The sequence below is a fragment of the Pelmatolapia mariae genome, linkage group LG14 (genome assembly GCF_036321145.2).
Source record: "Pelmatolapia mariae isolate MD_Pm_ZW linkage group LG14, Pm_UMD_F_2, whole genome shotgun sequence".
NCBI lineage: Eukaryota > Metazoa > Chordata > Actinopteri > Cichliformes > Cichlidae > Pelmatolapia > Pelmatolapia mariae.
This window is the reverse complement of record NC_086239.1, coordinates 31,270,899-31,283,578: the sequence shown is the minus strand read 5'-3', so window position 1 is coordinate 31,283,578 and position 12,680 is coordinate 31,270,899. Positions and strand designations below refer to the sequence as shown.

General features: G+C 41.4%; 1 protein-coding gene across 1 annotated transcript in view; it reads right to left on the bottom strand.

Moving 5' to 3' along the window:
* nbeab (neurobeachin b) overlaps positions 1-12,680 on the bottom strand; it is a 209,231-nt gene that overhangs the window by 112,568 nt on the left and 83,983 nt on the right. The window contains exons 18-30 of the mRNA XM_063492975.1: positions 12,151-12,259; positions 11,968-12,049; positions 11,739-11,862; positions 10,910-11,102; positions 9,766-10,755; positions 8,643-8,860; positions 8,241-8,394; positions 7,880-7,888; positions 7,270-7,450; positions 6,209-6,327; positions 5,499-5,606; positions 5,053-5,221; positions 2,982-3,414 (exon numbers count right to left, since the gene is read on the bottom strand). Of these exons, the coding sequence (XP_063349045.1) occupies positions 2,982-3,414; positions 5,053-5,221; positions 5,499-5,606; positions 6,209-6,327; positions 7,270-7,450; positions 7,880-7,888; positions 8,241-8,394; positions 8,643-8,860; positions 9,766-10,755; positions 10,910-11,102; positions 11,739-11,862; positions 11,968-12,049; positions 12,151-12,259 (2,889 nt within the window). The remainder of the gene's footprint in view (positions 1-2,981; positions 3,415-5,052; positions 5,222-5,498; positions 5,607-6,208; positions 6,328-7,269; positions 7,451-7,879; positions 7,889-8,240; positions 8,395-8,642; positions 8,861-9,765; positions 10,756-10,909; positions 11,103-11,738; positions 11,863-11,967; positions 12,050-12,150; positions 12,260-12,680) is intronic.

Here is a 12,680-nt window from a genome sequence, read left to right as displayed (position 1 = left end):
TAGCTACAATCAAAAATAAATATGCACATACAGAAGTCAAAAATGACTGGTGGCTTTTTCATATAAGCTACTGCACAAAACAGAACATGGTATTATGATGAAAGGGACATTGTTTATTAACTTAGGAAATAAAGCATGTTGCTTAGGATGGAAATGACACTTGTGACCTTATGTAATGACAAAAGAAAAAGCACAGGCACACCATTAAACCACCAGACTCCTCAGTTCACATGCAATCTGACTGGCCAAGGATTAAAGATGATCCAGTGAACTTGGCTCTGCAAGAGCTCCCTGACAGAGAAGAGAAGGAAAGCTTGTCCTTATCGGGTCTGCAGTTGGCCTTTGGGTTTGTGAAGGTGCCAGATAATGTCTCGTCCAATCTCCTGCAGTTACTCTCTGTGACACAGGCCAGGCCTTTGCTCTGTCACGAGCTAAGCCTGTTGTCATCTGAACCAAATCCCCAGAATCCCTCCTCCACAAAAACAACACAGACGGTTGTTGCTGTTTTGTATCTACAGTCATAGATCATGTAAAACATGCCCTGGGAAACAGAGTTTGGCTTGGATGCGTTTCAGGCTGTTGGGTAATTTATTTTATATACGTTTTTACTGATTCTGCTCAAAATATTAAAAGGTATGATGTTTAATTTCCCCCAAAAAATACCTCTCTACTTTGTCTTGACGGAGAGAGAATATTCAAAAAGCAGATTTAATTGCGCATTAAGCAGAAGGTGCAGCCCTGTTGACAACGACCTAACAAGCATACAATAACAAAAATAATAGTGAAATAAAAAAGCAGTTGAAACTTACACACAGAATAACAGAACGAGAGAGCGCCAGGAAAAGCTTGAAAGCCTCCTGAAATATTAATATCTCCTGGGATACAGCTGTGCTCTGGAGAACACTGATGACAAGTATCATTTATTTAGCAGATCTTCATAGTTCTCAGCGAAATATCATTGACAGATTTCATGTTTTGATTGCAGGGGCTTTTTGTGAATGTCCTCTTGTTTGCCACATTCACCCCTTCCTCACATGTTCCTGCAGGGGCCTGCCCATGCTTTGGCATGGCCTGGGCATTACATTAGATCTACAGTATGTTGAGAAAACATGAAACTCTTTCGATGAATAATTCATTAGCCGGGTGCTCATGAATCATGTATAGATTATCTAGTGCATATTTTATTAATAGGATTGTCTTAATTGAGTTGCGGAGAATAAAGCAAGGATTAATCTTGAAATGAATATTAATGAGGTCTGCGGCTGTGAGGGATGACTGCAATGTAAAGTATGACCACAGAAATGTCTCCTTTGTAGATCTAGAGTAGGAATCTAATCTAATAGCACTTTATTCAGAAATACAAGGAATAAAGCAGCGCAAATGTGCTGTGGTAAAATTACACATGCAAATTTAATTTAAAAACAGTTATCGCTGCTCTTCTTCACATGAACAATCAAATATGTAGAGAGAGGACCAATAATATCTGAAATCTGGAGACTTTTAGCAGATGATAAAAGTAAATATTTGATTTTATTTTCATCAATTTAAATATGGCTTTCGAGGACTTTAAACCCCTCCTCTGTGAAAGTGTCTAGCAGAGGGGCCGTTGTGACAGCTGCCCCTGTGCACTCCACTTTCAGCCATTTTTCCCTCCTTCTTTTTGATGTTGTCTCTCCCAATCTATTTTCATCCTGACAGACAAATGAAAGGTCCGTCCACGGCTGGCAGTTCATTTCGCTGGCAGGTGGCAAACAATTAGACACAGCAAATAGAGGCTGGAGAGGGAGTGACATGAAAAGCATGAGACAAAGTTGTAAATGTGGTCAGGAGCCTTTGTGTAAAAGCATTTCAAAAATAATACACTTTGCCGCGGCGACTCATTTCAGGCTGCCACTTTCCATTAAGGATGTGAGCGGTGAGGACGATGGCTGGCTGCGGTGTGGTGCGTGGCCACTTCTGTTCAATCTGTCATCAACGCCCAGGAGACCCCCACCCTCTAAGCTGTCCAGTTTCCACATACCCCTTCATCTTTTCCCCTATTCATCAAGCTCACCTCAACCCAGCTCAGCAACAGCATGCATTAAGGAGAAGGGAGGCCCCCATTGTTGCTCCTGACTCGGTGGGTCCTCTGCTTTCTCTCTGAGGTCTGAACGCAAAAAACTCTGACCAACTAAGTGGTTTCCAGAGGAAAGGGTTAGTTTTGGTTTGTGCCAAACAAACTTAAATTACTTTATGAAAAATCATTATTTCAAAACTTTATCAGCCACAGGAAACAGAGTTCGGAGGAACTGATGCTTGAAATCCCTGTAGAAGCAGGTTTGTAAACACATAAATCCAAAAAGATTACTGTGTGGTTTTATCTAATCCAGGAATTTAAATAAACTGCAGCAGACCCACCATGCCTCAGATACTCTTTTTAAACATAGGAATCCTTTGCTTTGTTGAAAGAATACAATACAAGTGGCCTGAAATGAAAAAAATGTGCTGCAAGCTACTTAGAAACCATTAGTGCTAAACTGGATGACTAAGGTAAACCCTGAGGATTTACATCACTGTTCTGCAGCTGCTCAAGATGCTGCACACACCCAAACATATTGACAGAAATCCGTTGATGATTCAACTCAAAGATTTTTTTTTAGGAAAGATCTTTTCTTTCCTATTATTTCTTAAAAACATGAAAATCAGACCCTTTTGTAATCCATCACAGTCGACATAAAGTTCTAATATCATGCTTCATCCAGTGATGTAATGACAAACCAATGATACTGTGACTTTCATTTAAAAAAATGCAAAACAAATGTTCACCTTGACAAATCCGAAACTCAATAAAGAGTGTTCATTGATTTTCGTGTTGAAAAGAAAAAGGAGGGATTATTTGCAATAATATCTTGGCGCTGTTTAGGGGGGAGGGATGCTTTTTTTTAGATTTAGCTGGCAGAGAAAAACTGAAGCACCGTCATAGAAATGATTCACTTCCTCACCTGTCAAAGGAGTGAAACTGCATGGGCAGCATGGCCTGGGCCTTGGCAGCAGGGTCTGGATAAGATAAAGGTTCCACCCCAGCCTCCATGCCCTCCACTGGAGCTGCTACCAGACTCTTCAAAATCTCTTTTACATTGATGCCCTTGTTGGGCTGACTGATGCTGGTGACAGAGGAGGTTGGTTTCAGCACCTCCACACTAGAGGATTCAGACAAGCTCTCCTGGGACTTGTTCACCTCTGAGTAGAGTGTAGATATGAGGTCATTCACGGCACTTGTCCCTCCAACGCTGTGGTCCACGTCAGACCCATTAAGGACGCTGGCTACCTGCTCCTCTCCAATCCCAGAGTCTGTGTGGGGAAGAAAGCTTTCCGTGTGGAAATCTTCTGATGGTACAAGATGGTCTTTACTGCATTCAAAAGTTGGAGCTGTTTCTGTAAAATATACACAGAAAATTGAAAGTTAAAAAGACTGAGACTAGCGTTACCAACATAAACATAGTACATTCATTATAAATGATAAGTCTAGTCATAATTGTTTTCATTTATGATTGACTGAGTCAGAAATAAGTACGGTCTAATGTGTGGTATGTAATGTTTACTGGATAAACAAGTTAATTATTCAAACTGTGTCAATCTCTACACTAAATAGGGCACTATATATCACGCATTTTAAAAACACAGTCAGTAGTCTGACAGGTGTCAAAATAAAATTCAAATAGAATTTCTTGAGATAGAAGAAATTGGTATTTTTAATGGTTTTTAAGAAGCTAAGTAAATATGATACCAGTATTTGTGAGGACAAATAAATTCCATGGCTTAGTTTACAATCGTCCCCAAATAGTAAATTTAGCATATGTAGAAAGAGCCACATGCCAGGACAGTTTCTTACCCACAAGTTCTGATTATCTGGTGAGATAATGTTTTTCCCCCTCCATGGTAATAAGCATGAATCCTTTTCTTCAGCTTCCTTCAGCCTAAAGTCATGTCTATTTAATAGTTTGAGCTAGTATTCTGCGAATTTAAGAAAAAACAAAACACTGCACTGTGCATCTCTACATACATGGAGAACTTAGTCATTAAAATTAGGGTCTATGTATGGATCAAGTCTTTTTTCATTTTTCCTGAAAATGCAGAGGTGCCTCTCTCACTCTCACTGGCTCATCCTGACCCAGTGGCAACCTAGATGCAAGGGTGGCCATATTAATATTCATCACATGCTCCCTAACGAGGTCAACAGGGCTTGATTTAGCCAGCAAGTCTACTAGCTTCCTGGTCCATCAGACAATCGTCTGCCACATGCCGTCTGGAAAATTCCCCCATTTTCTGGTGAAATTTATGAAGGCGGCAGTGTGCCTCTCTCCTCCCAGCAACCTCTATGATCCCATTCTCCTCTGGTGGATTGCTTGCCTAATGGGGACTGACAGATGGGGCTGAAAATAGCAAGCCTGGCTCCAGTGCCCCAAAAACCCACAGTAGTTGGCCAGCATGCGGCCGTTTTCTCATCTTTTAACTTCTTGCTGCTCATCTTCACTTTCTTTATTCTGTGTGTTAAACTTACAAGTTTCCTGTGGCCTCTCTCCTCTTCCCATTTCTTTTATTCCCTTCACATTTTGTGTGAATTAAAGTTGATAAAGTGTGCTCACTCGTGCATTTCATAATAGTAAGTTGGCACTGCAGCAGACATTGTGCTCAGCCTTTGTAGCCAGCCACTGATTTCCTTTCATGTGACTTAATGTATGATTTATGACTTGAGGCATGTACTTCCTTTCATTTCAAACAGAACGCTGATACCTATTCAAGTTCATAACCACCATCTCCAGCACCAGTGTTCTTGCTTCCACATTTAATTTGCTGCGGTGCAATTAGCAGAGCTCATGAATAAATCATAGGTGAGTCAGTGGAGTGCAGCAGGATATCCCTGTTATTTTATTGAATGAGCGCTCATAGACTGGCACTAGAAGGACCAAGGACACTTAACATTTGTGTATATCAGACAGTCACTTCAAACTGAGATTAGCTGAGCAGAAAAACAAGTTTAATCAGAGAAAGGCCTGGCATAGCTGTCCACACCTGTGCTGGTTGGTGAGTTGATCTCCTGACGCATGCTACGGCCTGACTGGCTGCTTATTCTGACGGTCTCACGTTGGGGCTCCAGGATGTCACGGTATTTGGAAACCATGAGGACAGAGATGAAGTATACCACAGCTAAAGCCAGGAACTGGGCTTGCTTACTGTCATCCTGTAAAGAAGTATCACAAAAATGCCACTTTGTATTCAGAATATGCATTTTGACACAATTCACTGCTGCTGTTTTAAACACTTCTCACAGTATCTTACATACAAAGCATGAAAGTCACAGCGAGTAAGGTAAATATTCTCAACATATTTCTAAATTTGCTTTGTATCCATGTTGATTGTAGTATGTTGTGGATTCCATCCCTGCTAACCTGCAGGGGTGAAATCCTCTTTTCACACTCACTACCTCACCTTTGTGACAAACACATGTCTGGACTCACCACGTCACGAAACACCACAGCACGGAGTCGATTGATATCCACATCCTGCAGAAGGCGATCGGGGTCCTTGATGGGAGACAGGTTACTAGGGAAAGTCTCTATGGCTGTCTAAAGCAGAGAGACGACAGGACGTGACATGCTACTCCGTTTCATCAAAGCTCACTTTTATGTGTTTTTTTTCCTTTCAGATTATTTTAGGGATTAGAAAAAAGATAAAGATCATAGAGCTTAAATAAATCTGCTGATATGGTGGGTTCAAAGTCAGATTTAGCATCACTGGATGTTCAGATGATACAAAGAACTGTTTGTCCCTCTACGCATGTCACATTCTGAGCACTGGTCAAAGTGTTCTTACACTGGTGGTTCTCATGCTTTTTTGCCATGAATCACTTCAAAAGCTGGAAAACAGTTCACACCCCACGGGCTGCAATTTTTTTTTTTATCAATAATGAACAAAGAAATTTTGATCTGTATTTTATTTTAGTGAATCAAAGATCAGCAGTACAGCATCAAACTCTTGCTTACCTTCCCTACAAAAAACATTTATTCAACTTTGATGACAATTTAGCTTTTATATAATTCATTTGGATTTGTAAACAAGGAGCAGCAAACAGAACAGGGAACTTTAATTCCTAGCGGCTAAGTCAGGAGACTAGCTGCTGCAATATTTTGGACACTTGAGACAGGTCATATGTGGCATCACATCCTACCTTGCTGGTAGCATTGTGCAGGATTTCCTGAGTCTTGTTGTTGAGAATGGAAGACGTATTTCCCCTTTCCCTGTGTCTCTGCCTGCACTCCAGACAGTTTCTAACGGCCACACAACACACTGCGCACAAACCAACACACATACACACACACACACACACACACACACACAAAGAGTAGATAAATAGGCTCATTTCAGAGTTAAGTGGAAATTAAATGTTAATAAAAGGCACAAACTCTTTGAAATGAATCAGTTATCTCTGATGACTATTTGTTCCAGGCTGTCAGGAAAGATAGCAGGAGTAAAATCAGCAGGCAGACTGATTTCACACTGAAGCCTGTGATGACAAATTGTATGTTTGCACCAAGGACACTGTGTAGTCTGAAGGCTATTTTCTATCCCCCAGAGCACAACTTGTGAGTCAACAATCAAGCAAACACAGGCTCGCCAACACACAAACCCACAGGAACAAACAGGTACAGACACATTTTGACTGACTTTGTGTTTCAAATACTTCATCCAAAACATCTGAACTCTGAATCTTACAGCTGTCCACATTTTAGTAACTCTGAATTTAGGCTGTTATTTCCTTTTTATTTAAATATAATTCATCTGATCTCTATTATATGAAATGTCACATGCAAACAGGCACATGGGCAGAGAGCACCTCACAGGGTCCTATGAGACACTAATGACAGACACAAAAGGCTAGCATTTGCAAAGAGAACCTGATCAAACTGCAAATGAATCTGTCTGCTTGCTCTGAATCCCAAAAAATTTTGACTCATTTTTCACCGCTAGAAACTGCAGCAAAAGCCTGAACATTCTCCCATCTAGTATACAATTAGCAAACCATTCCTAAATTAATTAGCTTTTTATGATTTTCATGGATTAGAGGATTTATCAGAATATGTGAAGAGACTACCGTCATGGCATTTTCCACCTCATTCACCTTTCAGTATACAATCACTACATAAAGATATGTTAATTTAATTGCTACCTCACTGCACTGACTTTTACTCATTCACATCTCTGGCCACAAACATATGATCACCATCTTACCAAGTCTGAGGCACTGACGCATCAGGCCACCTGAGGACATGTTCTTTTCAGCCTCGATCTCACTGAAGTTGAGGGAGCTTGAGAACACCAAGACATCCACCATGACCATGAGACGGGACAGGAAAGTGATGGCGGTCTCTGAGGACATGCCCTGTGTTGCCTCGATGTTCTCTAAATCAGTCTTGAAGAAGCAACAAGGGAGACATGATATATGCACATTCTCACCGCCAGCTGTGGTTAAAATGTGATTATTTAAAGGAAACGTGCAAAAAATGTGAAAAGGTAGGCATGTCACATCTGTTAATACAGTATAGAATGTGGCTGAATTTTCCACAGAGAAATTTAGGCCAGAAAATAGGAAACACCATATTTTATAAGTGGTCTAAATAGGGTGTCTAAGAAAGTAGAGCTAGAATTAAAAACAAAAACTGGAGGAGCATTGGATCTGAGTTTAAGTAAATCACACACACACACACACACACACACACACACCACAAGTGGGCAGTACACATGTATTCAGATCTATTCAGTATGAATCAACCACAGATTCTTTTATAACTATTGTGCGAAATTCACCGAGAGCAAATAAAATAGCGATAGAAGTACTAACCTTGGTACTCTACACAGGCACAAATGAAAAAAAAGACAGAGAGGGGAAAAAAATAAAATCAAAATCAATTTCAATTCAAGACTGCAAATTAAATCTTATAATTGTACTAGAAAGATCAAAGTAAACAAGAAAGGCACACAGGGAAATTAATTACAAGCATAAGAAACTGTGCCAAAATAATGTCTCAAGCATTAATTATAGCAGGATGAAGCTGAACAAACAAAGCCCCAATCAATAAACACAAACAAGTATTTTTTAGCCCCCACAGGTACAAACTGTATTGTTAGACCATAGAAGGAGCAGTTTTAATAAACTACCACTAGATGTCATTATTCCCCTTCACTAAAGTCAGTTTACTTACCGAAGGAGACGTGGCTGCTGACAGAAGGGGCAAAATCCCTCCACAGGCGATAATGATGTTGTCAACCATTTGCGAGATGAGATGGATGGTGTTGTGGACAAAAATGATGTTCTCATTGCTATTAACAAAGTCCATGACCGATTTAGTGGAGTGACTGCAAAGAGAGGTAGGGGGGAAAAACGCAAGCATGTGTTACTCGCTTCTATGAAACACAGGACAATTTACTGCGCTGTAAGCAAAGAAACAAAAATATCAGATGAATAAGAATCTAATATCTCTAAAATAGTAATCAAACTTTGTGTTAGTTCTGGTACAGGGGTAGTAAGGGTAAGTATCACTAGGTGCACCATGCTCACCCTCCCTCTCACTGGCTCTCAAGCGCACATAAATCACTTCACACACCTCCTCCAGACATGGACGTCACTCTCCAGTGCAAACAGCAGGTCAGTGAGCAGTCTCTGGTGCATGGCTGACCATTTGAACTCTGGGATGCGGAACATTGTAGTGCGTGGGCCAGGGCTGAACTGACGTCGTTGTTCCTCTGTCATGGGCGTCCCCCTGAAGCCAAGATCCACATGTATGTCCCTTTCCATTTGGGTCATCAGGCGGCCATGCAGACTCTGATTGAAGACCAGTTAATTACTTAAACAAATTAATCTGGAATTACATATACAGTCAGTGAGATTCATGAGATACTGAAACACATTATCTAAGTGTACTTATCTGATCAATAGCTCGCCCAAAATCAGATATAACCCTACTGTCATACTATTAGTTGCAAATGATAAATTGCCAGGTTATACCGAGTCCTCAAATAACCTCTTAACGCCTGCGGGTACAGAAAACTCCCCAAAAAACAACAACAAGCCCAGTGGAACCACGAAACCGCTTTAAGATGAATGAGTCAGCAAGGTGCTGCAAAAGCCCTGTTTAAAAAGCAATGGTGATAAATTCAACATGAGCAATTACGCAACAGCAGAAAAGGATTTAAAAATAAACTCTGCTCCCCACAAGCCCTCCATCACAGTGACCCAGTCCAAGCAAAAGATCCTGACCTCTGAGAAAGAGCACAGCTCATAAGGGGAGCAATGAATAAATCCCAGGCGATTGCTGCAGAATAATGCTTTGTCTATTTCTACCCTCATGTTGGCTCTGCCAACTATTCCACCAGCCCAGTTTCCTGAGTCTCAGAGGGATGACGCCTGTGTGCACCAGGCCTTCTTGTATCCATTATAAGTGCAGTTGGGGAAAAGAATGATCTCTGTGGGCCTGTTAATATAGAACTCTTCAAAAGGGCTAACACCTCCCTAGAATGACCTCAGCCTCACTCCTTATTTTCCTCTCTTTTTCAACTCTACCTTTTTTAAAATTCAAGATCATTTCATTTATCAGTTATAATTCCCTCCTGGATAAAAGCTTTCAAATTGGTGGTCATTTCAATGAACTTTTACGATTTCCACTATTTAAACTTTTTGTTTTTAGATCTTATTTTACTTGAGGGAACTTGATTTAATTTCACACTAACCTGGGTTGTGGCTGTAGTCTGAATCTTCTTCGTGTCCTTGTCTTTGCCATCATCTGATTTTTCTGTGTCAGAAGTGTTGGTTGTTGCATCTACACCGCTGCTGGTTTTATTAGACACGAGGTCCCCTTCAGATTCAGCTGCCGCTGTCCCCTCAGTGACCTCTAGGTTTTTAGAAGAGGCGTCAGCCTCAGCACCGGGAACAGAGCTGATACCCTCCAGGGCTGTTTGTAGTTCAAATTCATCCTTCTCCAGGATACTGGGTAAAGAGCTGCGTGTCATGTGGACTAAAAGGCTCAGTTCAGTATTGGCACTGTTGTGGACTGGTGGCTCTGGGCTGGGTAGCACCAAAGGCTCATTTGGATTGAGTTCATGCAGTAGCTTGTCCTCAATGCTACCTGCCACCTTTCCAAACAGGAAGCTGTTGCTGTGAGGAATGCTGTCCTCATCTAGGGTAATGAGAGGGGCAGCATTTTGGTCATCCATGCTGCCTTTTGCCAACAGCACACTGTTAACATTAGTGTTTAGCTTGTCCACAGCAGCACAATAAACATTATCCAACAGGGAATCCACCTCCACCAATGCTCCATTTTCAGATACTCCCAAAGGTTCAGAGGATAGGTCCAGATCATCCAGCTTAACCTCCGTAGCCTCCACCTTTTCAGCCTTGATGTCCACCAGGAGATCATGAACTTCGACCCGGACTCCATCTACCAAACCCTCTGTTCCTTTGAAACCCTCTTCAGACCCTTTACTTTCAGCCAGCAGATTGCGTGAGTCTGAACTCTCATACTCTGTCTCACTCTCAGGTGTCTGGGAGTTATCATCTATTTCTCTGATCTCGATCACACCCTTGATGCCAGAGGCTTGAGCAGACAGACCAGAGATGGTGCTGACCAAACCCTTCTTCCCCTTCTTAATATTCTCCTCCTCCTGACGTTGGTACTCTTCATACATCTTAGCCAAGTACTCTTTATGTGCTTCATATGTCACCTATAAAAAGGTCAGTTTTACAGACAACATCAGCTACACATTTATGATGCAGCCAGCTGTGAACTGACAGTGGAGACAAGACCGAATGAATTGCAATGTTTCCACGGACGGCAGAGATCAGTGTTTCTTCTTTGCTGTACAACACAGCACTCACCTTTGAGTGGGCTATGGAGAGTGTGTCCACCCACACGCGCCATCCTCCCCACTCGTACTTGATTGCGTGGTAGAGCAGAATGCGAAAGATGTTGTACACCATCTCCGTGATTTTCTGCTCTTCAGTACTTTTAGGGTTAATGTAGCCAAGAGAAAACATCCAGTCCTGCCAAACGGAACACTGAAGCAAACACCTGCAAAAGGCACATCAGTCAGCTAATACAATCTGCGTAGGGCAAGTATTTAATCCTCTTACCTTTAGTTTTACATTTCTAATTAGGACTGGTGATATAAAATAATTTAAACCAATTAATATTCTGCTTCTTTTTAGGAGCTATTTCTTCTAAACAAAAAGATTCTTTCTTTTCCAAAAGAGCACATCATGGGTTTTTTTTTTTTTTTACCATTTCTATAATGATTTTATTGTTATTTTATTGCCAATATTAAAAAATGAGCAGAGTACAAAAAACATTAACTTTTTTCTTTATTTTACATCAACAGATTGACATGCCACAGCATTTTGACCTTTTAATTTACGCTAATTAGTGTTCTCGATTTAGGCCAGAGGTTTCCTAGGGTCGGTAATCTAATTGCTATGTGCACTAAGATAGTGTGCATACGGATATGAGAAGGACAAATTTGAGTGAAAAAGTGAGAAAGAAGAAATGAGCAAGTGCCAAAAACTGTCATAGAAACATCTGCTGGAGAACACATGCACGTCCAAAGATGATTTAGCATTAATTAAAGATGGTAATGTTTAATAGGCTGATACATTAACCAGCAGGATAATTAATGGCGTGGGAGGGCGAAGGTGGCTAGATTCTGCTCACCGTCTGTTCTCTCGGCTGTTGCTGAACAGTTTGATCATATCCGAAAGGAAGAGGCGGCGAACCTCCATCAGCTCTGTGCTGGGGGCAGAGCTCTTCAATAAAGTTGCCACTACCTTGAGAATCACTGATATCACATCCATCCAAACACAAAAATGTGCAGGTATTATCTATGCTGCTAGATAATCAAGTACATTAGAAAGCAAAAGACTGTGACAGAGAACAGGCTCACTTGGGTTCTGAATCTTGACAGTAGAGTCAGGCTCAGGATGGGGTTTGTGAACTACCTGCGTGCACACCTGCTCCGTCAGAATCTGGCACAGAGGGCGATGAAAAGACGTCAGTCACACATACTGTACATAAAGACCAATGTTGGAGTAATGCTAGCACATTGGAGTGGAAAATGTTTTGTTACCTCGTAAAGAGTGTTGTAGGTCGTCACAGTCACAGTGTTTGTGTGTAGCATGAGCCTCTCTCCTAGGAGAGTAAACAGGCTGTGTGTGTGCATGATCTCCACCTTCCTCCTGTAGATAAACACAATCACACACACACAAACACACACACACACCGGCATAATGGGAAAGTGGCTTGTTTAGAGCTCCCTAAGCCACTGAAAGGATCAGTGAGTGCCGTCAGCTTGCTTCCCAGTTCTCACCCACAGGGAGCCAGGCTCTGGAGACAAGTGTCAGGAACTGCCTGCTGTCATAAATTGGGGGAATTTTGTTGGAGGTGTGTAAGATAACGAAGTTATCCTGTCACTAGGAAAGGCTCCAAGATGCAACAGAGGCATACCACAGGTGAATTGGTTCAACAGTGACAAACTGCATGGGCAAACAGTATAAGGACTGCTGTCACAATGCAAACCTAAAGCTGCTTTACTCTGACTAAAGACAAGTTGGAAATTTCCTAATAAATTTCAAAATCTGTATTTTATAGAGGCTGGCA